We start from the raw sequence: 26,659 nt of genomic DNA on the forward strand, positions 1-26,659 counted from the left end.
GTCCCCTCATGCAAAGCAGTCTGGGTAGCCTCTGGAGGAAGAGGTTTTTTACCCAGGGGGCCATGGGGTGGTAGGTGGCTGAGGAGCGGTGGTGGACGTTGATGACAAACACCGTGACGATGATGGAGAAGGTGACGAAGATCATGATGAAGAGGAGGTACTCTCCAATCAGAGGGATCACCTTGGTGATAAATACATAAACAACATGTTGATGATATCACATCTCTGAAGAGTACACCAATAACTGACTCCCACGACAGGGCCAACCTGAACCGTACTGGACTCCCTTTCTCTTGTCACATGGTCATTTCCAGTACCGTACCAACAACAATGGCCGACCCTGTAGTACAGCTCAACTTGGCAAAGTAGTTTAAAACGGCTCAAAACGTCATAGAAGAGCATTCCACAGACAGACACCCAGCGACCTCCACTGACCTTGGAGGAGGAAGGTATAATCTCTTCTATGACGAGGAGGAACACGGTGAGAGACACCAGGACCGACGTGGACAGAGACAACTTCTCTCCTTCATCAGACGGGAGGTAGAACACCAACACGGTCAGGAAGGACAGACCGAGACAGGGGATGATGAGGAAGAGTGTGTAGAACAAGGGAAGCCTCTTGAGGATGAAGGAGTAGGTAACGAAGGGGTACCAGTAGATACCGTCCCGCCGGCTGCCCTTGGCGCCGGTGGCGTTGAGGATCTCCCATTCACCTGTAAGGGAATTGGATCAGTGATTGTATGTTACCTTTAATGTTGTTAGTGGGTGACTGGACCACATTCACATTGGACATAGAGAGACAGCACACTGTCATACTGATTAACGTCTTCATTAACTGGACCACATTCACATTGGACATAGAGAGACAGGACACTGTCATACTGATTAACGTCTTCATTAACTGGACCACATTCACATTGGACATAGAGAGACAGGACACTGTCATACTGATTGACGTCTTCATTATCTGGACCACATTCACATTGGGCATAGAGAGACAGGACACTGTCATACTGATTAATGTCTTCATTAACTGGACCACATTCACATTGGACATAGAGAGACAGGACACTGTCATACTGATTAACGTCTTCATTATCTGGACCACATTCACATTGGACATAGAGAGACAGGACACTGTCATACTGATTAACGTCTTCATTAACTGGACCACATTCACATTAGACATAGAGAGACAGGACACTGTCATACTGATTAATGTCTTCATTAACTGGACCACATTCACATTGGACATAGAGAGACAGGACACTGTCATACTGATTAACGTCTTCATTAACTGGATCACATTCACATTGGACATAGAGAGACAGGACACTGTCATACTGATTAACGTCTTCATTATCTGGACCACATTCACATTGGACATAGAGAGACAGGACACTGTCATACTGATTAACGTCTTCATTAACTGGACCACATTCACATTGGACATAGAGAGACAGGACACTGTCATACTGATTAATGTCTTCATTAACTGGACCACATTCACATTGGACATAGAGAGACAGGACACTGTCATACTGATTAACGTCTTCATTAACTGGACCACATTCACATTGGACATAGAGAGACAGGACACTGTCATACTGATTGACGTCTTCATTATCTGGACCACATTCACATTGGACATAGAGAGACAGGACACTGTCATACTGATTAATGTCTTCATTAACTGGACCACATTCACATTGGACATAGAGAGACAGGACACTGTCATACTGATTAACGTCTTCATTATCTGGACCACATTCACATTGGACATAGAGAGACAGGACACTGTCATACTGATTAACGTCTTCATTAACTGGACCACATTCACATTGGACATAAAGAGACAGGACACTGTCATACTGATTAATGTCTTCATTAACTTTGGTGGGAATTGACTGACAAACCGGGTTAGTTACCACCACCCTGCTGTTTCTTGTAGAAATGGCGTCTCTAACCGACATGTATTAACTGGTAACGAAACCACTTTGCGTTTCCTTCTATACACTGTATACCGTGAGATATTATTGTAGTTAGAACAATTAACTTGTTGCTTGACTTCTGAAGCTTTTGGAGTAGCAAGACATCTTACTTCAAGAGTATTTTTCCTACACACCGTTGTCGAAGAAGTCCTTTCGGTCGACGTAGTGGTCGACAAGGACCAGGTCGACCATGTTGCCGTCGTAGGTCCACGAGCCAAACTTCATGGAGCAGTTCTGTCTGTGTTGGGGAGGGGAAAACATTCTGTCTGTGGTGACTGCAGTTCTGTCTGTATTGGGGAGGGGAAAACATTCTGTCTGTGGTGACTGCAGTTCTGTCTGTGTTGGGGAGGGGAAAACATTCTGTCTGTGGTGACTGAAGTTCTGTCTGTATTGGGGAGGGGAAAACATTCTGTCTGTGGTGACTGCAGTTCTGTCTGTATTGGGGAGGGGAAAACATTCTGTCTGTGGTGACTGAAGTTCTGTCTGTATTGGGGAGGGAAAACATTCTGTCTGTGGTGACTGCAGTTCTGTCTGTACAGTGAGGGGGAAAGTATTTGATCCCCTGCTGATTTTGTACGTTTGCCCACTGACAAAGAAATGATCAGTCTATCATTTTAATGGTAGGTTTATTTGAACAGTGAGAGACAGAATAACAACAAAAAAATCCAGAAAAACATATGTCAAAAATGTTATAAATTGATTTGCATTTTAATGAGGGAAACAAGTATTTGACCCCCTCTCAATCAGAAAGATTTCTGGTTCCCAGGTGTCTTTTATACAGGTAACGAGCTGAGATTAGGAGCACACTCTTAAAGGGAGTGCTCCTAATCTCAGTTTGTTACCTATATAAAAGACACCTGTCCACAGAAGCAATCAATCAATCAGATTCCAAACTCTCCACCATGGCCAAGACCAAAGAGCTCTCCAAGGATGTCAGGGACAAGATTGTAGACCTACACAAGGCTGGAATGGGCTACAAGACCATCGCCAAGCAGCTTGGTGAGAAGGTGACAACAGTTGGTGCGATTATTCGCAAATGGAAGAAACACAAAAGAACTGTCAATCTCCCTCGGCCTGGGGCTCCATGCAAGATCTCACCTCGTGGAGTTGCAATGATCATGAGAATGGTGAGAAATCAGCCCAGAATTACACGGCAGGATCTTGTCAATGATCTCAAGGCAGCTGGGACCATAGTCACCAAGAAAACAATTGGTAACACACTATGAAGGACTGAAATCCTGCAGCGCCCGCAAGGTCCCCCTGCTCAAGAAAGCACATATACATGCCCGTCTGAGTTTGCCAATGAACATCTGAATGATTCAGAGGACAACTGGGTGAAAGTGTTGTGGTCAGATGAGACCAAAATGGAGCTCTTTGGCATCAACTCAACTCGCCGTGTTTGGAGGCGGAGGAATGCTGCCTATGACCCCAAGAACACCATCCCCACCGTCAAACATGGAGGTGGAAACATGCTTTGGAGGTGTTTTTCTGCTAAGGGGACAGGACAACTTCACCGCATCAAAGGGACGATGGACGGGGCCATGTACGGTCAAATCTTGGTTGAGAACCTCCTTCCCTCAGCCAGGGCATTGAAAATGGGTCATGGATGGGTATTCCAGCATGACAATGACCCAAAACACACGGCCAAGGCAACAAAGGAGTGGCTCAAGACGAAGCACATTAAGGTCCTGGAGTGGCCTAGCCAGTCTCCAGACCTTAATCCCATAGAAAATCTGTGGAGGGAGTTGAAGGTTCGAGTTGGCAAACATCAGCCTCGAAACCTTAATGACTTGGAGAAGATCTGCAAAGAGGAGTGGGACAAAATCCCTCCTGAGATGTGTGCAAACCTGGTGGCCAACTACAAGAAACGTCTGACCTCTGTGATTGTCAACAAGGGTTTTGCCACCAAGTACTAAGTCATGTTTTGCAGAGGGGTCAAATACTTATTTCCCTCATTAAAATGCAAATCATTTGAAAACATTTTTGACATGCGTTTTTCTGAATTTTTTTGTTGTTATTCTGTCTCTCACTGTTCAAATAAACCTACCATTAAAATTATAGACTGACCATTTCTTTGTCAGTGGGCAAATGTACAAAATCAGCAGGGGATCAAATACTTTTTTCCCTCACTGTATTTGGGAGGGGAAAATATTCTGTCTGTGGTGACTGCAGTTCAGTCTGTATTGTTAAATTGACTTTATATTAAAGTATTTATATTGTAAAGTAACAAAAAAGTTATATATTTTTTTAAAAGGTTGTTTTTTTAACAGCTGACCGCAGAGGCAAATACACCAGTCACATCTCAATCAATCAACCAATCAACAAATCGACCAATTGACCAATCAACCAATCATCAACCAATCAACCAACCAATCAACCAATCAACCAATCAACCAATCAACCAATCAACCAACCAATCAATCAACCAATCAATCAACCAACCAAGGGGAAGGGGAGAATGAGTGATAAAGGAGAAGTGACACAACAAATCTTGTAAATGATAGTGATAAAGTGATATAGTAAAACAGAGATAATCATGGATAAAGTGATATAGTAAAACAGATCATGGATAAAGTGATATAGTAAAACAGAGATAATCATGGATGTCACCTTCTTCCCATCCGACAGGTAGGACTGATGGATTGATTAGTTGATTAGTGTGTGTGTGTGTGTGTCTGTGTGTATGTGCTTCCATGTTAGTGTTTATGTGTGCGGTGCGTGAGCTCGTGTGTGTTCATGTGTGTATGTTGTGTGCGTGTGAGCGTTTGTGTGTGTGTGTGTGTGTGTGTGTGTGTGTGTCCAGCGGTCAGTCCCACCTGTCGAAGGGAAAGAAGGTGACGTCCATGGTGCATGAAGACTTGTAGCTGGCCGGCGGGGTCCACCTGATTGTCCCGTCTGACCTCACGATGGCTTTGGTCATCAGAGAGCCCTCGAAACGCCCGTCAGCACTGAGGGGGGTGAGGAGAGGGAGGGAGGGAGGGAGGGAGGGAGGGAGGGAGGGAGGGGAGGTATGAGGAGAGGGAGGGAGGGCGGGGAGGTGTGAGGAGAGGGAGGGAGGGAGGGGAGGTGTGAGGGTGTGAGGAGAGGGAGGGAGGGAGGGGAGGTGTGAGGAGAGGGAGGGAGGGGGTGGTGAAGAGAGGGAGTGAGTGAGGGAGGGGTGAGAAGAGGGAGGGAGGGAGGGAGGGAGGGAGGGGAAGTTAGTTGGTGAGTTTTGTTTATTAGACACATTTTAAAGCACACAACAAAAGACGATGAGCTTATTAAAAAGAACCAGCTGAACTTTGCAGGATGCTGTGTTAGCGCTGGTTTTCTTAAAACGATACTAGATCATAACAGACCTCCATGCTAACCCTGCTAACATAAATGATTATAATATACCTCCATGCTAACCCTGCTAACATAAATGATTATAATAGACCTCCATGCTAACCCTGCTAACATAAATGATTATAATAGACCTCCATGCTAACCCTGCTAACATAAATGATTATAATAGACCTCCATGCTAACCCTGCTAACATAAATGATTATAATAGACCTCCATGCTAACCCTGCTAACATAAATGATTATAATAGACCTCCATGCTAACCCTGCTAACATAAATGATTATAATAGACCTCCATGCTAACCCTGCTAACATAAATGATTATAATATACCTCCATGCTAACCCTGCTAACATAAATGATTATAATAGACCTCCATGCTAACCCTGCTAACATAAATGATTATAATAGACCTCCATGCTAACCCTGCTAAGATTAATGAAGTGAAGAGGAAGAAAAGTCATCAGAAGTACTATGTTATACACTATGTTATAAATTAGAGTGAAGAGTTACAAGCGTCTAAACTGTAAAGCAGGTTCTAAGAAGGCATTCATTGATTTTTCAGGGACAATAAAGTATCAAAGAGAGTCTGAAAACACAGAGCTGAGCCCATAGGAAGCAGGAAGTAGTGTGCACTCACTTCTCATAGAGGACGATGTCCGGCAGCCATATTGTTTCAGAGGGAACTCTGATAGAGGTGATTCCTCCATACTCATCTGGGTTCCACTGGAGCTTCACATCTACCCACTCCTACAGAACATAAAACATTACATTATAACATAACAATATACCATTACATTATAACAGAACAATATACCATTACATTACAACAGAACAATATACCATTACATTATAACATAACATTATAAAATAACATTATAACATAACAATATACCATTACATTACAACAGAACAATATACCATTACATTACAACAGAACAATATACCATTACATTATAACATAACATTATAAAATAACATTATAACATAACAATATACCATTACATTATAACAGAACAATATACCATTACATTATAACAGAACAATATACCATTACATTATAACAGAACAATATACCATTACATTATAACATAACATTATAAATAACATTATAACATAACATTACATTATAACATTATACATTATAAAATAACATAACAATACATTATAACATTCTATTATTTAACCTGGCAAGTCAGTTATTAAGAACAAATTCTTATTTACAATGACGGCCTAGTGGGTTAACTGCCTTGTTCAGGGGCAGAACGACAGATTTTTACCTTGTCAGCTCAGGGATTCGATCCACCAACCTTTCGGTTACTGGCCCAACACCCTAACCACTAGGCTACCTGCCGCTCTAACCACTAGGCTACCTGCCGCACGGCATTATAACATACAATTATAAAATAACATTACATTATAACACACCATACAAAATAGCATTACATTATAACATAACATAACAATATAACCTAACAATATAGCATAACATTATAACATAACATTACAAAATAACATAACATAGCAATATAACATAACATTATAACATAACAAAACAATATAGCTGTCACGTCCTGACCAGTAGAAGGGTTATTTGTTATTGTAGTTTGGTCAGGACGTGGCAGAGGGTATTTTGTTTATGTGGTTTGGGGTGGTGATTTATGTAGTAGGGTGTTTGATTTATTATTTCCGGGTTTTGGTCTATGTTCTATGTTTTGTATTTCTATGTTCTTTCTGGTTTGTTGTATTTCTATGTTTAGGTTGATGGGGGTTGGACTCTCAATTGGAGGCAGGTGCTTTCTCGTTGCCTCTGATTGAGAGTCCTATATATGGGTAATTGTTTGGTTTGGTGTTGTGGGAGATTGTTTCTTGTTTTGCTGAGTGTGCATGACAAGACTGTTTTGTTGTTCGTGAGTTCTTCGTTTTTGTTATTTTGGTGTTCACTTTATTTTAAAAATAAATACAAGATGAGCATCCACATTCCTGCTGCGTTTTGGTCCTCCATTCCCGACGACAACCGTTACAATAGCATTACATTTTAGCATAACAATATAGCATTACATTATAACATAGCATTAGAAAATAACATAACACTACATGACATTATAACATAACATAACAACATAACAATATAGCTTAACATTATAACATATCATAAAATTAAAAATACCTTTATAACATAACATAACAACATAACATTATCACATAACATTATCGCATACCTTTATAACAAAACATTATAACATAAACTTTGATTTGATGTTATAATGTTATTTGTCACGTCCTGACCATAGTAAGATGTGATTTTCTATGGTAGAGTAGGTCAGGGCGTGACAGGGGGTGTTTTGTGTTTTTCTATGTTTTCTATTTCTATGTTCTTAGGTTCTAGTTTTTGTATTTCTATGTTGGCTTGTTTGGGATGATCTCCAATTGGAGGCAGCTGGTCCTCGTTGTCTCTAATTGGAGATCATATTTAAGTAGGGGTTTTTCTTTATGGGTTTTGTGGGTGATTATATTTTGAGTAGTGTTTGTTTCTCTCTGCGTCACGGTTTGTTGTTTTTGTCATTTCAGTTATTTATGTATTGCAAAGTTTCACGGATTTAATAAAATGTGGAACTACAACCACGCTGCACTTTGGTCCAATCCTTTCGACAGCTGTGACACGTGCGCCTAATACAACAGGTGTAGACCTTACAGTGAAATGCTTACTTACCAATAGGGAATTTTTATTTTTATTTTTTAAAGGTATGTGTGTGTGTGTGTGTGTGTAGGTAAGTAAAGAAATAAAACAACAGTAAAAAGAGATTTCAAAATAAGAGTAGCAAGGTTACATACACACACCGGTTAGTCAGGCTGATTGAGGTAGTATGTACAGTGAGGGAAAAAGGTATTTGATCCCCTGCTGATTTTGTACGTTTGCCCACTGACAAAGAAATGATCAGTCTATCATTTTAATGGTAGGTTTATTTGAACAGTGAGAGACAGAAAAACAACAAAAAATCCAGAAAAACACATGTCAAAAATGTTATAAATTGATTTGCATTTTAATGAGGGAAATACAGTGGGGGAAAAAAGTATTTGGTCCCCTGCTGATTTTGTACCTTTGTCCACTGACAAAGAAAGGATCAGTCTAAAATTTTAAATGGTAGGTTTATTTGAACAGTGAGAGACAGAATAACAACAAAAAAATCCAGAAAAAAGCATTTAAAAATTTTTATAAATTGATTTGCATTTTAATGAGGGAAATAAGTATTTGACCCCTCTGCAAAACATGACTTAGTACTTGGTGGCAAAACCCTTGTTGGCAATCACAGAGGTCAGACATTTCTTGTTGTTGGCCACTAGGTTTGCACACATCTCAGGAGGGATTTTTGTCCCACTCCTCTTTGCAGATCTTCTCCAAGTCATTAAGGTTTCGAGGCTGACGTTTGGCAACTCGAACCTTCAGCTCCCTCCACAGATTTTCTATGGGATTAAGGTCTGGAGACTGGCTAGGCCACTCCAGGACCTTAATGTGCTTCTTCTTGAGCCACTCCGTTGTTGCCTTGGCCGTGTGTTTTGGGTCATTGTCATGCTGGAATACCCATCCACGACCCATTTTCAATGCCCTGGCTGAGGGAAGGAGGTTCTCACCCAAGATTTGACGGTACATGGCCACGTCCAGCATCCCTTTGATGCGGTGAAGTTGTCCTGTCCCCTTAGCAGAAAAACACCCACAAAGCATAATGTTTCCACCTCCATGTTTGACGGTGGGGATGGTGTTCTTGGGGTCATAGGCAGCATTCCTCCTACTCCAAACACGGCGAGTAGAGTTGATGCCAAAGAGCTCCATTTTGGTCTCATCTGACCACAACACTTTCACCCAGTTGTCCTCTGAATCATTCAGATGTTCATTGGCAAACTTCAGACGGGCATGTATATGTGCTTTCTTGAGCAGGGGGACCTTGCGGGCGCTGCAGGATTTCAGTCCTTCACGGCGTAGTGTGTAACCAATTGTTTTCTTGGTGACTATGGTCCCAGCTGCCTTGAGATCATTGACAAGATCCTCCCGTGTAGTTCTAGGCTGATTCCTCACCGTTCTCATAATCACTGCAACTCCACGAGGTGAGATCCAGGTTCCTTAGCTTAGTGATGAGCTTTCAGGGTACTATGGTGTTGAACGCTGAGCTGTAGTCAATGAATAGCATTCTCACATAGGTGTTCCTTTTGTCCAGGTGGGAAAGGGCAGTGTGGAGTGCAATAGAGATTGCATCATCTGTGGATCTGTTTGGGCGGTATGCAAATTGGAGTGGGTCTAGGGTTTCTGGGATAATATTATAACATAACATTATAACATAACATTATATAACATACCTTTATAACATACCATTACAACATAACATTATAACATACCTTTGTAACATAACATTATAACATACATTTACAACATAACATTATAGACTACTTTTACAACATAACATTATACACTACCTTTATAACATAACATTATAACATAACATTACAATAATACCAATACATGTCACGCCCTGACCTTAGAGAATCTGTTTTATTCTCTATTTGGTTAGGTCAGGGTGTGACTTGGGTGGGCATATCTATGTTTCTATTTCTTTGTTGGCCTAGTATGGTTCCCAATCAGAGGCAGCTGTTTATCCTTGTCTCTGATTGGGGATCATACTTAGGCAGCTGTTTTCCCCACCTGTGTTTGTGGGTAATTATTATTTTCTGTGAATGTTTGTGTGCGCCACAGTTGCGTCACGTTTGATTTCTGTTTACCTGGTTTTTGTGAAAGGTTTCACTTCCATTAGAGATGTGGAAGTACATGCACGCTGCCCCTTGGCTCATTTATGACAGGGAGTTTGAAGACAGTGATAGTGACAATACAGGCATGAACTGCTGAGGTATAAAACTGCTACATAAATACAACACCATATTGAAGTCTTCTGGAAACAAGTGAAGCTCTATGAAGACATTGTTGAAGCATTAACATTACAACATTAAAAACAGAGGCTTTTTTATGTTCAAACTACAGTAGAGATGCTGCTGATTGGTCCTTACCTACCATAGCCAGATATTAGTAGTCATCAGCTGATTGGTCCTTACCTGCCATAGCCAGACATTAGTAGTCATCAGCTGATTGGTCCTTACCTACCATAGCCAGACATTAGTAGTCATGAGCTGATTGGTCCTTACCTACCATAGCCAGACATTAGTAGTCATGAGCTGATTGGTCCTTACCTACCATAGCCAGACATTAGTAGTCATGAGCTGATTGGTCCTTACCTGTCATAGCCAGACATTAGTAGTCATGAGCTGATTGGTCCTTACCTGCCATAGCCAGACATTAGTAGTCATCAGCTGATTGGTCCTTACCTACCATAGCCAGACATTAGTAGTCATCAGCTGATTGGTCCTTACCTACCATAGCCAGACATTAGTAGTCATCAGCTGATTGGTCCTTACCTGCCATAGCCAGACATTAGTAGTCATCAGCTGATTGGTCCTTACCTGTCATAGCCAGACATTAGTAGTCATGAGCTGATTGGTCCTTACCTGCCATAGCCAGATATTAGTAGTCATCAGCTGATTGGTCCTTACCTACCATAGCCAGACATTAGTAGTCATCAGCTGATTGGTCCTTACCTGCCATAGCCAGATATTAGTAGTCATCAGCTGATTGGTCCTTACCTGCCATAGCCAGACATTAGTAGTCATCAGCTGATTGGTCCTTACCTGCCATAGCCAGACATTAGTAGTCATCAGCTGATTCTTTTCATCCTGTCAGAACAAGAGGAGAAGAGAAGGAATATGCATTATGAACAATGTCTGCATTACTAAAAGCAAAGTTTCTGATGAAAGACAGAATGCATGATTAGAAGTTGAAGAAGTTTGGAAGGATGTCAGTCAAATTAGACTGGAGTGAAAATCCATGGCACACATGTCGTGTTTTCTCTGTGTCCCAGAAAGGCAGTGGGGCAGAATGGCTGAATGTCTACCTGACTGAATCAGTGGTCAAAGGTGGGTTTTAGGTAGATTGGTGCATTTTGGTTAAATGACCACAAGGTGGCAGTATGTAGTCATTACAGGAATGTGAGAGAGGAGTGTGTGACTGCCACACAAGGACTAGGAACAAATGAGACAGGGACAGAGAACAATTTAGAGAGAGAGAGAGTGGTCGCGTGTGCTTGTGTGTGTGTGTGTGTCTGTGTGTGCATGTACGTTTGTGTGTGTGTGTCTGTGGAGGTCAGTGTAAATAATGGATGCTATCTAGCTCCTCTCGGCCCAATGGTCCCATTAGAGACAGAGAGAGAGAGAAGAGAGGGAGAGAAGAGAGCAAGAGGGTGAGAGAGGACACTTTAAAACCTCCTCTCTTCTTCTCTCCCCCTTTCCTCACTGCTTCCTCTCAGAGTAACCATATTTTCTCCTAACCTTTACTCCTCCCTCCTTTTAGGATAACCCTCGCTCCACTCTTCTCCTCTCTCTCCTCCCTGTATCTTCCCTTGCTGTCAAATTAACCACCTTTCTCTCATTTCCCCTCCTCCTTCCCTTTACCTGTCTTCCTGTCCTCCTGTCATCCCCTCTTCTCAAAAAAACCTCCAGTAACCAACTCCACCAGAGAGAGAAACGGGGGAAAGAGAGACAGGGTATAGGAGGATGGCAGAGATGTCCATGATGCTGAAATGTACTGTAACACAGTAGGACAGATCAGGATCATGGCAAGGCAGTAGGACAGATCAGGACCATGGTAAGACAATAGGACAGGGCAGAATCATAGAAAGAAAGTAGGACAGATCAGGACCATGATAAGACAGTAGGACAGATCAGGACCATGGTAACACAGTAGGACAGATCAGGACCATGGTAAGACAGTAGGACAGATCAGCACCATGGTAAAACAGTAGGACAGATCAGCACCATGGTAAGACAGTAGGACAGATCAGCACCATGGTAAGACAGTAGGACAGATCAGCACCATGGTAAAACAGTAGGACAGATCAGCACCATGGTAAGACAGTAGGACAGATCAGGGCCATGGTAAGACAGTAGGACAGATCAGGACCATGGTAAGACAGTAGGACAGATCAGCACCATGATAAGACAGTAGGACAGATCAGGATCATGGTAAGACAGTAGGACAGATCAGCACCATGGTAAGACAGTAGGACAGATCAGGGCCATGGTAAGACAGTAGGACAGATCAGGACCATGGTAAGACAGTAGGACAGATCAGCACCATGATAAGACAGTAGGACAGATCAGGATCATGGTAAGACAGTAGGAAAGATCAGCACCATGGTAAGACAGTAGGACAGATCAGCACCATGGTAAGACAGTAGGACAGATCAGCACCATGGTAAAACAGTAGGACAGATCGGCACCATGGTAAGACAGTAGGACAGATCAACAACATGGTAAAACAGTAGGACAGATCAGCACCATGGTAAGACAGTAGGACAGATCAGGGCCATGGGAACACAGTAGAACAGAGCGGGATCATGGTAAGACAGTAGGACAGATCAGCACCATGGTAACACAGTAGGACAGATCAGGGCCATGATAACACAGTAGGACAGATCAGGACCATGGTAAGACAGTAGAACAGAGCGGGATCATGGTAACACAGTAGGACAGATCAGGACCATGGTAAGACAGTAGAACAGAGCGGGATCATGGTAAGACAGTAGGACAGATCAGCACCATGGTAACACAGTAGGACAGGAACATTTCCTCCAACGTCTTCTGTCCTGGCTATCTTCATCTCCTCTCTCCATCCACCTCCACCCCTTCTCCCCCAGCTCCCGTCTCCCTCTCCCCTCTCATCCTTCCCTCTCTCCCCCACCTCCCTCCCTCCCTCTCTCCTCTCCTTCCCTCTCTCTTCCCCATGAATCTCTCTCCCCCACCTCCCTCCCTCCCTCTGTCTGATTTGTGAGGATGAGGTGATGGAATGTGACTGTTCAGAGTATTCATCTCCCAGGGGACAGTAAGGCGTGTCAGTTCTCACCACGTCCACCAGCTGTGAGATCTTGAGTCCGAAGCGTACTGTGATGGTGTCGTTAGCGTGCAGAACGGGTCGGACCCATTTCTGATACCCTCTAAACAGGTTCCTCAACAAGGCATCCTCCAGCTCAGCCAGAGACACAAACTCCTCTGGAGCTATAGATAGATAGATAGATAGATAGATAGATAGATAGATAGATAGATAGATAGATAGATAGATAGATAGATAGATAGATAGATGAAGAGAGAGAGAGAGAGAGAGAGGAGAGAGAGAGAGGAACACAATTAGACCCAACCAAATCATGAGAAAATGAAAAGATAATTACTTGACACATTGGAAGGAATTAACAAAAAAAACAGAGCAAACTAGAATGCTATTTGGCCCTAAACAGAGTGTACACAGTGGCAGAATACCTGACCACTGTGACTGACCCAAACGGAAGGTTTTGACTATGTACAGACTCAGTGAGCATAGCCTTGCTATTGAGAGAGGCTGCTGAAGGCAGACCTGGCTCTCAAGAGAAGACAGGCTATGTGCAACACTGCCCACAAAATGAGGTGGAAACTGAGCTGCACTTCCTAACCTCCTGTCAAATGAATGATCACATTAGAGACACATATTTCCCTCAGATTACACAGATCGACAAAGAATTTGAAAACAAATCCGATTTTGATAAACTCCCATATCTACTGGGGGAAATACCACAGTGTTCCATCACAGCAGCAAGATGTGTGACCTGTTGCCACAAGAAAAGGTCAACCAATAAAGAACAAACACCATTGTAAATACAACCCATATTTATGCTTATTTATTTTCCCTTTTGTACTTTAACTATTTGCACATCGTTACAACACTGTATATATAAATAATATGACATTTGAAATGTCTTTATTCTTTTGGAACTTTTGTCAGTGGAATGTTTACTGTTCATTTTTATTGTTTATTTCACTTGTTTTGGCAAATATCCCATGTCAATAAAGCCCTTTGAATTGAATTGAATTGAGAGGGTTAGTTAACAAGGAAAATGTCTTTATAGAAACAAAACCAAAGCAACAGAGAAAGGGTCTCACTAAGGTAGAGGCATTCAGAGATAGAGTACGGCATGAACACACACACACACACACACACACACACACACACACACACACACACACACACACACACACACACACACACACACACACACACACACACACAGAGAGAGAGAGAGACAGCTGGCCATGGCTCAGAGACTGACGAAATGATCACGCTGACATGATCACTTCGGACAAGGAGACGATCGCCCAGGAATTCTAGTCGAGCACAGAGCGACGTGTTCACTCATCCACTGGACATGACACAGTGAAGCACTAAAACCCTGTCCTAACAGATTATATATAGTACTGCCTCACAATATGAAGGAAGCAGGAAGTACGTGTTTCATTTCCTTTACCTAAAATACATGTGGAGCTCAGACTGACTAATTATTTGTGTGTGTGTTTGTGTGTGTGTGTGTGTGTGTGTGTGTGTGTGTGTGTGATGCCAAGGACAAAGAGACAGAGGGAGCTCATATCATCCTGATGGAAGTGGACATATGATTAATACGTGTAAAGAAGTACTAGAGAATAGAGAGTGAAGTACAGATAATAACATGACATCATCATCAACCCTTTAGACAATAATAACATGACATCATCATCAACCCTTTAGACTATAATAACATGACATCATCACCAACCCTTTAGACAATAATAACATGACATCATCATCAACCCTTTAGACTATAATAACATGACATCATCATCAACCCTTTAGACAATAATAACATGACATCATCATCAACCCTTTAGACTATAATAACATGACATCATCATCAACCCTTTAGACTATAATAACATGACATCATCACCAACCCTTTAGACAATAATAACATGACATCATCATCAACCCTTTAGACTATAATAACATGACATCATCACCAACCCTTTAGACAATAATAACATGACATCATCATCAACCCTTTAGACTATAATAACATGACATCATCATCAACCCTTTAGACAATAATAACATGACATCATCATCAACCCTTTAGACTATAATAACATGACATCATCATCAACCCTTTAGACTATAATAACATGACATCATCACCAACCCTTTAGACAATAATAACATGACATCATCATCAACCCTTTAGACTATAATAACATGACATCATCACCAACCCTTTAGACTATAATAACATGACATCATCATCAACCCTTTAGACAATAATAACATGACATCATCATCAACCCTTTAGACTATAATAACATGACATCATCATCAACCCTTTAGACAATAATAACATGACATCATCATCAACCCTTTAGACTATAATAACATGACATCATCACCAACCCTTTAGACAATAATAACATGACATCATCACCAACCCTTTAGACTAGAATAACATGACATCATCATCAACCCTTTAGACTATAATAACATGACATCATCACCAACCCTTTAGACAATAATAACATGACATCATCATCAACCCTTTAGACAATAATAACATGACATCATCATCAACCCTTTAGACAATAATAACATGACATCATCATCAACCCTTTAGACTAGAATAACATGACATCATCATCAACTCTTTAGACAATAATAACATGACATCATCACCAACCCTTTAGACAATAATAACATGACATCATCATCAACCCTTTAGACAATAATAACATGACATCATCATCAACCCTTTAGACTAGAATAACATGACATCATCATCAACTCTTTAGACTAGAATAACATGACATCATCATCAACCCTTTAGACTATAATAACATGACATCATCATCAACTCTTTAGACACCATAGTGGTCAGAATGGTTCTACACTAGAGAGAGATACATACACTCAATGTTACATTACATGGTTCGAGTAGTGAGTGTTACAGTCTATGTTAGTCTTAGCCACAGAGAGCTGAATGATAGTAACTTAACACAAACACACACACAACCACACACACACACGGATTGTGTTAAATGCTTTGAGAGCTCACTGGTATTAGTGTGTGGTGTTTGGCTGTGACTGAGCCCCTGGTGTGGAATAGAGAGAGAAGGATATGGAGTGTGAAAAAATGAATAGAGAGAGGGAGGGATGTGGAGAGAGCAGATAAGAGGACAGAAACAGAGGGACCCAAAACACTAGCCTCACATTACCACATTCATTGTCTCTGAGACAGAGGAAAGAGAGAGAGGAAGAAGGAGAGAGAGAGAGGCAGGGAGAGAGAGAGAGAGAGAGAGAGAGAGGGAGAGAGGAGCAGAGAGCGAGGGAGAGAGAGATAGAGAGAGAGAGGGAAGCAAAGATAGAGAGAGAGAGGGAAGCAAAGAGCGAGAGAGAGAGAGAGGCAGAGAAAGAGAGGGAGAGAGGCAGAGAGACAGAGCCAGAGAGAGAGAGAGAGAGAGAGAGAGAGAGGAGCAGAGAGCAAGGGAGAGAGAGGTAGGCAGAGAGCGAGAGATGGAGGCAGAGAGACAGAGCCAGAGAGCGAGGGAGAGAGAGAGAGAGAGAGAGAGAGAGAGAGAGAGAGAGAGAGGGAAGCAGAGAGTGAGAGAGAGAGGCAGAGAAAGAGAGAGGCAGAGAGACAGAGCCAGAGAGAGAGAGAGAGAGAGAAAGAGAGAGAGAGAGATGAACGCTGTAAGAGGCCCAGCATGTGTTGTTTACGAGTCTGCCATTCTTTTAATTGACTAAAGGAGACTGACTCAAATGTATGCGTCCTTTACCTTCTCTATCCACCACCAATCAACGGCCCTCCTGCCCTACACACCCCTATCTCTCTGAAGGGCCATGATAACTACAGGAGATGAACTAATACATCAACAGAATAACTGCAGTCATCAACAGCACTGTAGCTGTAGTCTGTATGGCAGTGGTGAGTGGGACTCTCCATCATGTGGATGGTGTGTGTGTTGTGTTGTGTTGTGTTGTGTTGTGTTGTGTGTGTGTGTTGTGTATTCACATGCACATGTGTGTGTGCCCTTCTATCCTGGTGATGTCTTTATGGATGGGACAGCAGAAGACTATCACCAACCCTGGCAATAGCAATAAATAAATCACACTGTATGTTTCCTGTAGCCCAGAGAGAGAGTGTGCATGCGTGTGTGTATGTGTGTGTGTGGTGTGATTGTAGCATTGTGTGCTAGTATAGCTGGTGTTATTGTAGCATTATGTGCCATTATAGCTGTTGTTATTGTAGCATTGTGTGCTAGTATAGCTGGTGTTATTGTAGCATTATGTGCCAGTATAGCTGTTGTTATTGTAGCATTGTGTGCTAGTATAGCTGGTGTTATTGTAGCATTATGTGCTAGTATATGTGGTGTTATTGTAGCATTGTGTGCCAGTATAGCTGTTGTTATTGTAGCATTGTGTGCTAGTATAGGTGGTGTTATTGTAGCATTGTGTGCTAGTATAGGTGGTGTTATTGTAGCATTGTGTGCCAGTATAGCTGGTGTTATTGTTGCATTGTGTGCTAGTATAGCTGGTGTTATTGTAGCATTATGTGCCAGTATAGCTGTTGTTATTGTAGCATTGTGTGCTAGTATAGCTGGTGTTATTGTAGCATTGTGTGCTAGTATTGTCACGGGTGTCGTAGGTTAGAGACCAAGGCGCAGCGGGTTGCGTGCTCATCATTATTTTATTTATAGGTGAACACGAAAAAACAATAAACAAAGAACGACAGTACGACAGTTTCACAGGCTATACACAGCAGTGCAAAAACAATCTCCCACAAAGGGACAGGTGGAAAACAGGCTCCCTAAGTATGACTCTCAATCAGAAACAACGATGTACAGCTGTTCCTGATTGAGAGCCACACCAGGCCAACAAAGAAATACACAACATAGAAACCCTAGAATACAAAACAAGAACATAAACCAAAAACCCCGGAACACATAAATCCAACACCCCTCTACATACACACACACCCCGAACCATATAAAACAAATACCCCTCTACCTAAATACATAGCCCAAACCACATGAAACAAACACCCCCTGCCACGTCCTGACCAAACTATAATAACAAATAACACCTATTACTGGTCAGGACGTGACAGTACCCCCCCCCCCCCAAACGTGCAGACCCTGGATGCACCTCACACAAATAACCAAAAATGACCCCCCAAAAATAAATCCCAAATCTAAAGGGAGGGAAGGGAGGGTGGCTGCCGTCACCGACGGCTCCTGTGCTACACCCCCCTCCCCAAACCTCCTACAGTGGAGGTGGCTTAGGCTCAGGCCTTAATCCCCTACCGGACCAAACCACCCCACTGCATACCTCTGCCTGAGGCCAGTCACTGAAGACCCTGGACTGGGCTCTGGGAGCTCTGGACTGTAGGCCGACTCACTCGGTTCCGGACTGTAGGCAGACTCACTCGGTTCCGGACTGTAGGCCGTCTCACTCGGTGCCGGACTGTAGGCCGTCTCACTCGGTGCCGGACTGTAGGCCGTCTCACTCGGTGGCGGACTGTAGGCCGTCTCACTCGGTGCCGGACTGTAGGCCGTCTCACTCGGTGCCGGACTAGACACTGTTACTGGACACTCTGGACGAGGTACTGTTGCCGGACACTCTGGACGAGGTACTGGACACTCTGGACGAGGTACTGTTGCCGGAAACTCGGACGAGATAAACCAAAAACCCCGGAACACATACATCCAACACCCCTCTACATACACACACACCCCGAACCATATAAAACAAATACCCCTCTACCTAAATACATAGCCCAAACCACATGAAACAAACACCCCCTGCCATGTCCTGATCAAACTATAATAACAAATAACCCCTATTACTGGTCAGGACGTGACAAGTATAGCTGGTGTTATTGTAGCATTGTGTGCTAGTATAGCTGTTCCTATTGTAGCATTGTGTTCTAATAGCTGGTGTTATTGTAGCATTGTGTGCTAGTATAGCTGTTCCTATTGTAGCATTGTGTTCTAATAGCTGGTGTTATTGTAGCATTGTGTGCTAGTATAGCTGTTCCTATTGTAGCATTGTGTTCTAATAGCTGGTGTTATTGTAGCATTGTGTGCTAGTATAGCTGTTCCTATTGTAGCATTGTGTTCTAATAGCTGGTGTTATTGTAGCATTGGGCGGCAAGTAGCCTAGTGGTTAGAGCATTGGGCCAGTAACCGAAAGGTTGCTAGATCGAATTCCCGAGCTGACAAGGTAAAAATCTGTCATGCTGCCCCCAAACAAGGCAGTTAACCCACTGTTCCTAGGCCGTCATTGTAAATAATAATTTGTTCTTAACTGACTTGCCTGGTTAAATAAAGGTTCAATTAAAAAAATGGTGTGCTAATATAGCTGGTGTTATTGTAGCATTGTGTGCTAGTATAGCTGGTGTTATTGTACCATTGTGTGCTAGTATAGCTGCTGTTATTGTAGCATTGTGTGCTAGTATAGCTGCTGTTATTGTAGCATTGTGTGCTAGTATAGCTGGTGTTATTGTAGCATTGTGTGCTAGTATAGCTGGTGTTATTGTAGCATTGTGTGCTAGTATAGCTGGTGTTATTGTAGCATTGTGTGCTAATAGCTGGTGTTATTGTAGCATTGTGTGCTAGTATAGCTGGTGTTATTGTAGCATCGTGTGCTAATAGCTGGTGTTGCTTAGTTTCTCCATATTGTTACTATTGTGTTATTACTTATATTACTGTCAGTAATAACTAGCCAGTATTTTCGATGATCTATTTGTTATCCGTTTCATACAGTCCTCTGTTATTGCCTGTTACTATGTAATAGCCTACCATTCACTGTGGCAGTGTATTTCTACAGTCCTCTGTTATTGCCTGTTACTATGTAATAGCCTACCATTCACTGTGGCAGTGTATTTCTACAGTCCTCTGTTATTGCCTGTTACTATGTAATAGCCTACCATTCACTGTGGCAGTGTATTTCTACAGTCCTCTGTTATTGCCTGTTACTCTGTAATAGCCTACCATTCACTGTGGCAGTGTATTTCTACAGTCCTCTGTTATTGCCTGTTACTCTGTAATAGCCTACCATTCACTGTGGCAGTGTATTTCTACAGTCCTCTGTTATTGCCTGTTACTATGTAATAGCCTACCATTCACTGTGGCAGTGTATTTCTACAGTCCTCTGTTATTGCTACTACCTATTGCTATTGTCTTCTTCCAATATTATATCCTTTACATGTTTGTTGCAGTAATTGTATTTATCATACCTTCATTCCATGTTTCTATTCTGTTTTAGACCATTCCCATCCGTGATAGGTCAATAAAGTCCTCTGTTGGGAATAGTCTGGAGGTTGTCTTGTCTCTGTAATAGGAGATGGAATCAGTAAAGTCCTCTGTTGGGAATAGTCTGGAGGTTGTCTTGTCTCTGTAATAGGAGATGGAATCAGTAAAGTCCTCTGTTGGGAATAGTCTGGAGGTTGTCTTGTCTCTGTAATAGGAGATGGAATCAGTAAAGTCCTCTGTTGGGAATAGTCTGGAGGGTGTCTTGTCTCTGTAATAGGAGATGGAATCAGTAAAGTCCTCTGTTGGGAATAGTCTGGAGGTTGTCTTGTCTCTGTAATAGGAGATGGAATCAGTAAAGTCCTCTGTTGGGAATAGTCTGGAGGTTGTCTTGTCTCTGTAATAGGAGATGGAATCAGTAAAGTCCTCTGTTGGGAATAGTCTGGAGGTTGTCTTGTCTCTGTAATAGGAGATGGAATCAGTAAAGTCCTCTGTTGGGAATAGTCTGGAGGTTGTCTTGTCTCTGTAATAGGAGATGGAATCAGTAAAGTCCTCTGTTGGGAATAGTCTGGAGGTTGTCTTGTCTCTATAATAGGAGATGGAATCAGTAAAGTCCTCTGTTGGGAATAGTCTGGAGGTTGTCTTGTCTCTGTAATAGGAGATGGAATCAGTAAAGTCCTCTGTTGGGAATAGTCTGGAGGTTGTCTTGTCTCTATAATAGGAGATGGAATCAGTAAAGTCCTCTGTTGGGAATAGTCTGGAGGTTGTCTTGTCTCTGTAATAGGAGATGGAATCAGTAAAGTCCTCTGTTGGGAATAGTCTGGAGGTTGTCTTGTCTCTGTAATAGGAGATGGAATCAGTAAAGTCCTCTGTTGGGAATAGTCTGGAGGTTGTCTTGTCTCTGTAATAGGAGATGGAATCAGTAAAGTTCTCTGTTGGGAATAGTCTGGAGGTTGTCTTGTCTCTGTAATAGGAGATGGAATCAGTAAAGTTCTCTGTTGGGAATAGTCTGGAGGTTGTCTTGTCTCTGTAATAGGAGATGGAATCAGTAAAGTCCTCTGTTGGGAATAGTCTGGAGGTTGTCTTGTCTCTGTAATAGGAGATGGAATCAGTAAAGTCCTCTGTTGGGAATAGTCTGGAGGTTGTCTTGTCTCTATAATAGGAGATGGAATCAGTAAAGTCCTCTGTTGGGAATAGTCTGGAGGTTGTCTTGTCTCTGTAATAGGAGATGGAATCAGTAAAGTCCTCTGTTGGGAATAGTCTGGAGGTTGTCTTGTCTCTGTAATAGGAGATGGAATCAGTAAAGCTACAGTTCAGCTTATACTGGAGCTTCTACCTCACGGTGTGTGTGTGTGTGTGTGTGTGTGTGTGTGTGTGTGTGTGTGTGTGTGTGTGTGTGTGTGTGTGTGTGTGTGTGTGTGTCTGTGTGTGTGTGTCTGTACGTGTGAGTGCGTGCATGTGAGTGTGTGTGTGTATATGTGTGTGTGTGTTCTTGAATACCTGACTGTTATTGCTTTGCATTGCATCATATATCAAAGTCTAGATGTGAAATCCGATGTTGAATCTACAGTCTCTTACCGGCTAGACTTTGACTGAGACTTCGTGTGTTTGTGTTGGGGGGGGGGGGGGGGGTATAATTGGTACGGCCGCATGACCCTGGCACCATCTGCTCACAATAGAGCCATGACGGTCCCTACCACCGAGAGGGGAGATGGAAACAATGTTTGCGCCCCTAATGGCACCCTATTCCCTACATAGTACACTACTTTGAACAGAGCCTTATGCCACCCTATTCCCTACATAGTACACTACTCTGAACAGAGCCTTATGCCACCCTATTCCCTACATAGTACACTCCTTTGAACAGAGCCTTATGCCACCCTATTCCCTACATAGTACACTACTTTGAACAGAGCCTTATGCCACCCTATTCCCTACATAGTACACTACTTTGAACAGAGCCTTATGGGGCGATACAGGGAATAGGGTGTCATTTGGGAGGCGTAAATGCGCTGGAGAAGTGAACAGATAGAAACACAGCTACATGTCAGTGTGAGAAGTCATGAACCCTTTCACACCGAGGCTCATTGCAAAACATCTTCTCCCAGTTGCAATTAGGTGAATGGGTTTTGTCACCTCATGCAGTGAAACTGCTGATGTGGGACATTGTGGACACAAAACGGCAGCCATGTATCACCCAGGTGGGCCATTGCAGTGTTGAGCTTAAGTTAGAATTAAGCTCTGACTAGGTAAAAAGTTACTCTTACAACAAACATAGGATCAGCTCTCTCCCCCCCCCAAACATGAATAGAATCCCACCACCCGCTACAAACACATGTAATAACCCTGATCCAACATTTACATGAAAGAAGTGTTACAAAGAGTCTAGAGGTCCTTAAAGGGGAAATCAGCAGTTGGAACAACAACATAGTGTTTTCCCCGCCCCTGTTCTGTAAATATCTACGGAGATAGATGGGAGGGTTTGAGGGTAGCTGAGGAGTGGGACTGACAAAGCTCAGGATCGATAATAGTTATGACTGAAAACACTATGTATACCTGATGTCTGAGTATTATCTATATGCTGGATGGGCCAAAACCGATAGGGTGGGGCTGGAGAAATGTAAACACTCTCATATTCATAAACAGAGCTATGGATGCAAAGACTGACCGTCCATGACATCACAATTATAGATAGAATACATTTCCTTTTGTTAACAAACATTGGAGTAGAACAAGCTTATATTGTGGGTTCCAACATTAGAATTCTTCAAGAATCAATGGGTACATATCAATAATTTAGTCCAAAGATGGATGTCAGAACTGCAGATTACCCCTTTAATTAGAGAATCTCTGGGTTTGGAAAGTGAGGAAATAGCCTCAGCACTGTGAGAATACAAAAGGTCAGTCTGCTACGGTGAAAAACAGGAGAGTTCAGCACCATGGACAATGACTGTAACTGTGAGCATACAAAAGGTCAGTCTGCTACGGTGTAAAACAGGAGAGTTCAGCACCATGGACAATGACTGTAACTGTGAGCATACAAAAGGTCAGTCTGCTACGGTGTAAAACAGGAGAGTTCAGCACCATGGACAATGACTGTAACTGTGAGCATACAAAAGGTCAGTCTGCTACGGTGTAAAACAGGAGAGTTCAGCACCATGGACAATGACTGTAACTGTGAGCATACAAAAGGTCAGTCTGCTACAATGTAAAACAGGAGAGTTCAGCACCATGGACAATGACTGTAACTGTGAGCATACAAAAGGTCAGTCTGCTACAATGTAAAACACACACACACACAGACGGTCTCCAGATATAGACCTTTGACCTCTAGGTATACTCAAACTCTCCGTCTCAACTGTTGTTTACCCAAAATTCAAAGGGGCAAGGACCCCAGAGGAATGTAACACTTTTCAAAAAGATTAACCCTGTCCCTCATCTCTCATCCTCCCTCGAGGTGTGTGTGTGTGTGTGTGTGTGTGTGTGTGTGTGTGTGTGTGTGTGTGTGTGTGTGTGTGTGTGTGTGTGTGTGTGTGTGTGTGTGTGTGTGTGTGTGTGTGTGTGTGCGTGCACATTGTGCCAGACAGGTTGTGCTGTTTCCTAGCAGCATACTGTATCTGGGGTCAGATTGTTATTTGACTCCTGGTGGTTCGAGGTCAGGGGTTTGGCACAGAGAGCTGATCTTAGAACAGCACTGGGGGCCGACTGCTCACACACGGACACACACACAGGTACACACAGGTACACACACACATGGACACACACACAGGTACACACACACATGTACACACAGGTACACACACAGGTACACACACGCATGGACACACACACACACAGGTACACACAGGTACACACAGGTACACACACACAAGGACACACACACATGGACACACACACAGGTGCACACACACATGGACACACACACACACAAGGACACACACAAACACACAGTGGCTGTGTTGACAGTGAGGATTTATATCTGTTTGATGCAACGACTCCACTTCCCAGATTAGAGTGGTATAAAGGCTCGGGAGGTAGCAGATTCACACACACACACACACACACACACACACACACACACACACACACACACACACACACACACACACACACACACACACACACACACACAAGCGCACACAAACATTGACACACACAGTGACACACACACCCTCAACCATACTCTATCTATCTGTTACTGTGTGTTACAATCTATCATATCCCATCTATCTGTTACTGTGTGTTACAATCTATCATATCCCATCTATCTGTTACTGTGTGTTACAATCTATCATATCCCATCTATCTGTTACTGTGTGTTACAATCTATCATATCCCATCTATCTGTTACTGTGTGTTACAATATATCATATTCCATCTATCTGTTACTGTGTGTTACAATCTATCATATTCCATCTATCTGTTACTGTGTGTTACAATCTATCATATCCCATCTATCTATTACTGTGTGTTACAATCTATCATATCCCATCTATCTGTTACTGTGTGTTACAATCTATCATATCCCATCTATATGTTACTGTGTGTTACAATATATCATATCCCATCTATATGTTACTGTGTGTTACAATCTATCATATCCCATCTATCTATTACTGTGTGTTACAATCTATCATATCCCATCTATATGTTACTGTGTGTTACAATCTATAATATTCTATATATCTATTACTGTGTGTAACACAGTCTACTATACTATGGAAGAAATATAGATAACACTTTCACAGCTAACGCTGAGTGGACTAAACAGAGAAGTGAACTGAACCGAGCCCTCTATATTGTCACATGGGCCTGACATAAACTATGCAGACAAAGTGTAGTACAGGCTTTATGTAACGCATGGTTTGAGTCAAGCAACACAACAGTAGGTAGACTCATTTTTAACTTAGGATCGGCAACAGCTGTAGGCGCCTTTGTAATTGTTTATTTGTTTGTTTGTTTACTCCCATTGAACAATCAACGTTATTGTCTTATGTTTTGTATTCAAGGGGGACGAGTCCTTTACTCGACCCAGGGAGGGCGCTACACACCCACCCGTTAAATAAATCATTTTCTGCAGCTGTATAGCCTACATTTCCTTCACCTGATCTAACTGATAAACCTAACGGTTTATTGGCACTGCATTGGTGGGAGAGAATGGGACGGTTTGTCTAGCGGTTCTGTGTCCCGTTTGAAATCAAATCAATAGGCCTATCTGATCATGGACATTTGGAAGTGGACCCTGCGGCAGGCTGAACGTCAGGCTGCCTATATAGAACAACAATACATTCATAGAGAACTATTAACTCAACCCGCTGTATATTAGTCTCTGCAGTTTCTGTAGCATTGCTTATTCCGTATCTCTTATGCCTACCTTCAATAGTGGCATCGCCGACCGAGAACCACAACAGCCACAACACTGCGACCGCAAACTTCATGCTTCCTGTTCGCGCGGCTCCAGTTACCCGTTCTCGTTCTAGTCGTCTTCAAGGTGCGTTATATCATCTCCTGCCTACACAAATCCGTCCGTATCACTTTGCACGGGAACAGTAATCAGTCGGTCCGTAGCCTAGACTAGTATAACAACGGGACGTGCTTTGCCCGCTTCGGAACGATGTAACGATTAAATTATGAAGGACGGACAGGGCAGAAAACGACGCTGCTGTTTCTCCATTATGTCCGACAACAACTGTTTTACAGCGGCAGGACTTCTTATTTCTGGGTTTCCCCTAAGGGTTTCAATTTGTGTCCCAGTGTGCACGCTCGAGCAAGCCGACCGGGTGCACGCGCTCAAAATCCGGTGTTCGGTAGGGGGGCTGGCCCAGCGGCAGATGAGGGAGGAGAGACGGCTGGATGGAGACAAGGGTGCGCGTGGCGTATGTGTGTTCTATAATAACGGAGGAATATGGCGGTACCGGGGTAGAATGGAGGTCCTACTCCTCCTGGGTAGACTATCACGGACTACCCTAAATTACAACATTCAGTAGCCAACAAAAGTTGTGTTGGATTCATTATTTATGAAGTATCTATGAATGTAAGTTACAGCCTAATTGTAGGTCACACATTTTACAAAACCATCCAATCCCTTCAGGAATCATCAGTCACATTTTAATGA

General features: G+C 42.6%; 1 protein-coding gene across 3 annotated transcripts in view; it reads right to left on the bottom strand.

Annotated features, from left to right (window-relative positions):
* Positions 1 to 26,345, bottom strand: part of LOC115191636 (neuronal acetylcholine receptor subunit non-alpha-3) — a 30,551-nt gene extending 4,206 nt beyond the window's left edge. For 2 of the 3 annotated variants that reach the window (XM_029749431.1, XM_029749430.1), the window contains exons 1-8: positions 25,919 to 26,345; positions 13,316 to 13,467; positions 11,047 to 11,091; positions 5,957 to 6,066; positions 4,808 to 4,939; positions 2,126 to 2,229; positions 436 to 713; positions 1 to 181 (exon numbers count right to left, since the gene is read on the bottom strand). The exon at positions 1 to 181 is cut by the window's left edge and continues 10 nt beyond it. In XM_029749431.1, the coding sequence (XP_029605291.1) occupies positions 1 to 181; positions 436 to 713; positions 2,126 to 2,229; positions 4,808 to 4,939; positions 5,957 to 6,066; positions 11,047 to 11,091; positions 13,316 to 13,467; positions 25,919 to 25,982 (1,066 nt within the window). In that variant the 5' untranslated portion in view covers positions 25,983 to 26,345. Of the gene's footprint in view, positions 182 to 435; positions 714 to 2,125; positions 2,230 to 4,807; positions 4,940 to 5,956; positions 6,067 to 10,416; positions 10,447 to 11,046; positions 11,092 to 13,315; positions 13,468 to 25,918 lie in introns of those variants that run through there. The other variant, XM_029749432.1, reaches the window with a different exon arrangement.
* Between the last annotated feature and the right edge of the window lie 314 nt (positions 26,346 to 26,659).

Source organism: Salmo trutta, chromosome 4 (genome assembly GCF_901001165.1).
Source record: "Salmo trutta chromosome 4, fSalTru1.1, whole genome shotgun sequence".
NCBI lineage: Eukaryota > Metazoa > Chordata > Actinopteri > Salmoniformes > Salmonidae > Salmo > Salmo trutta.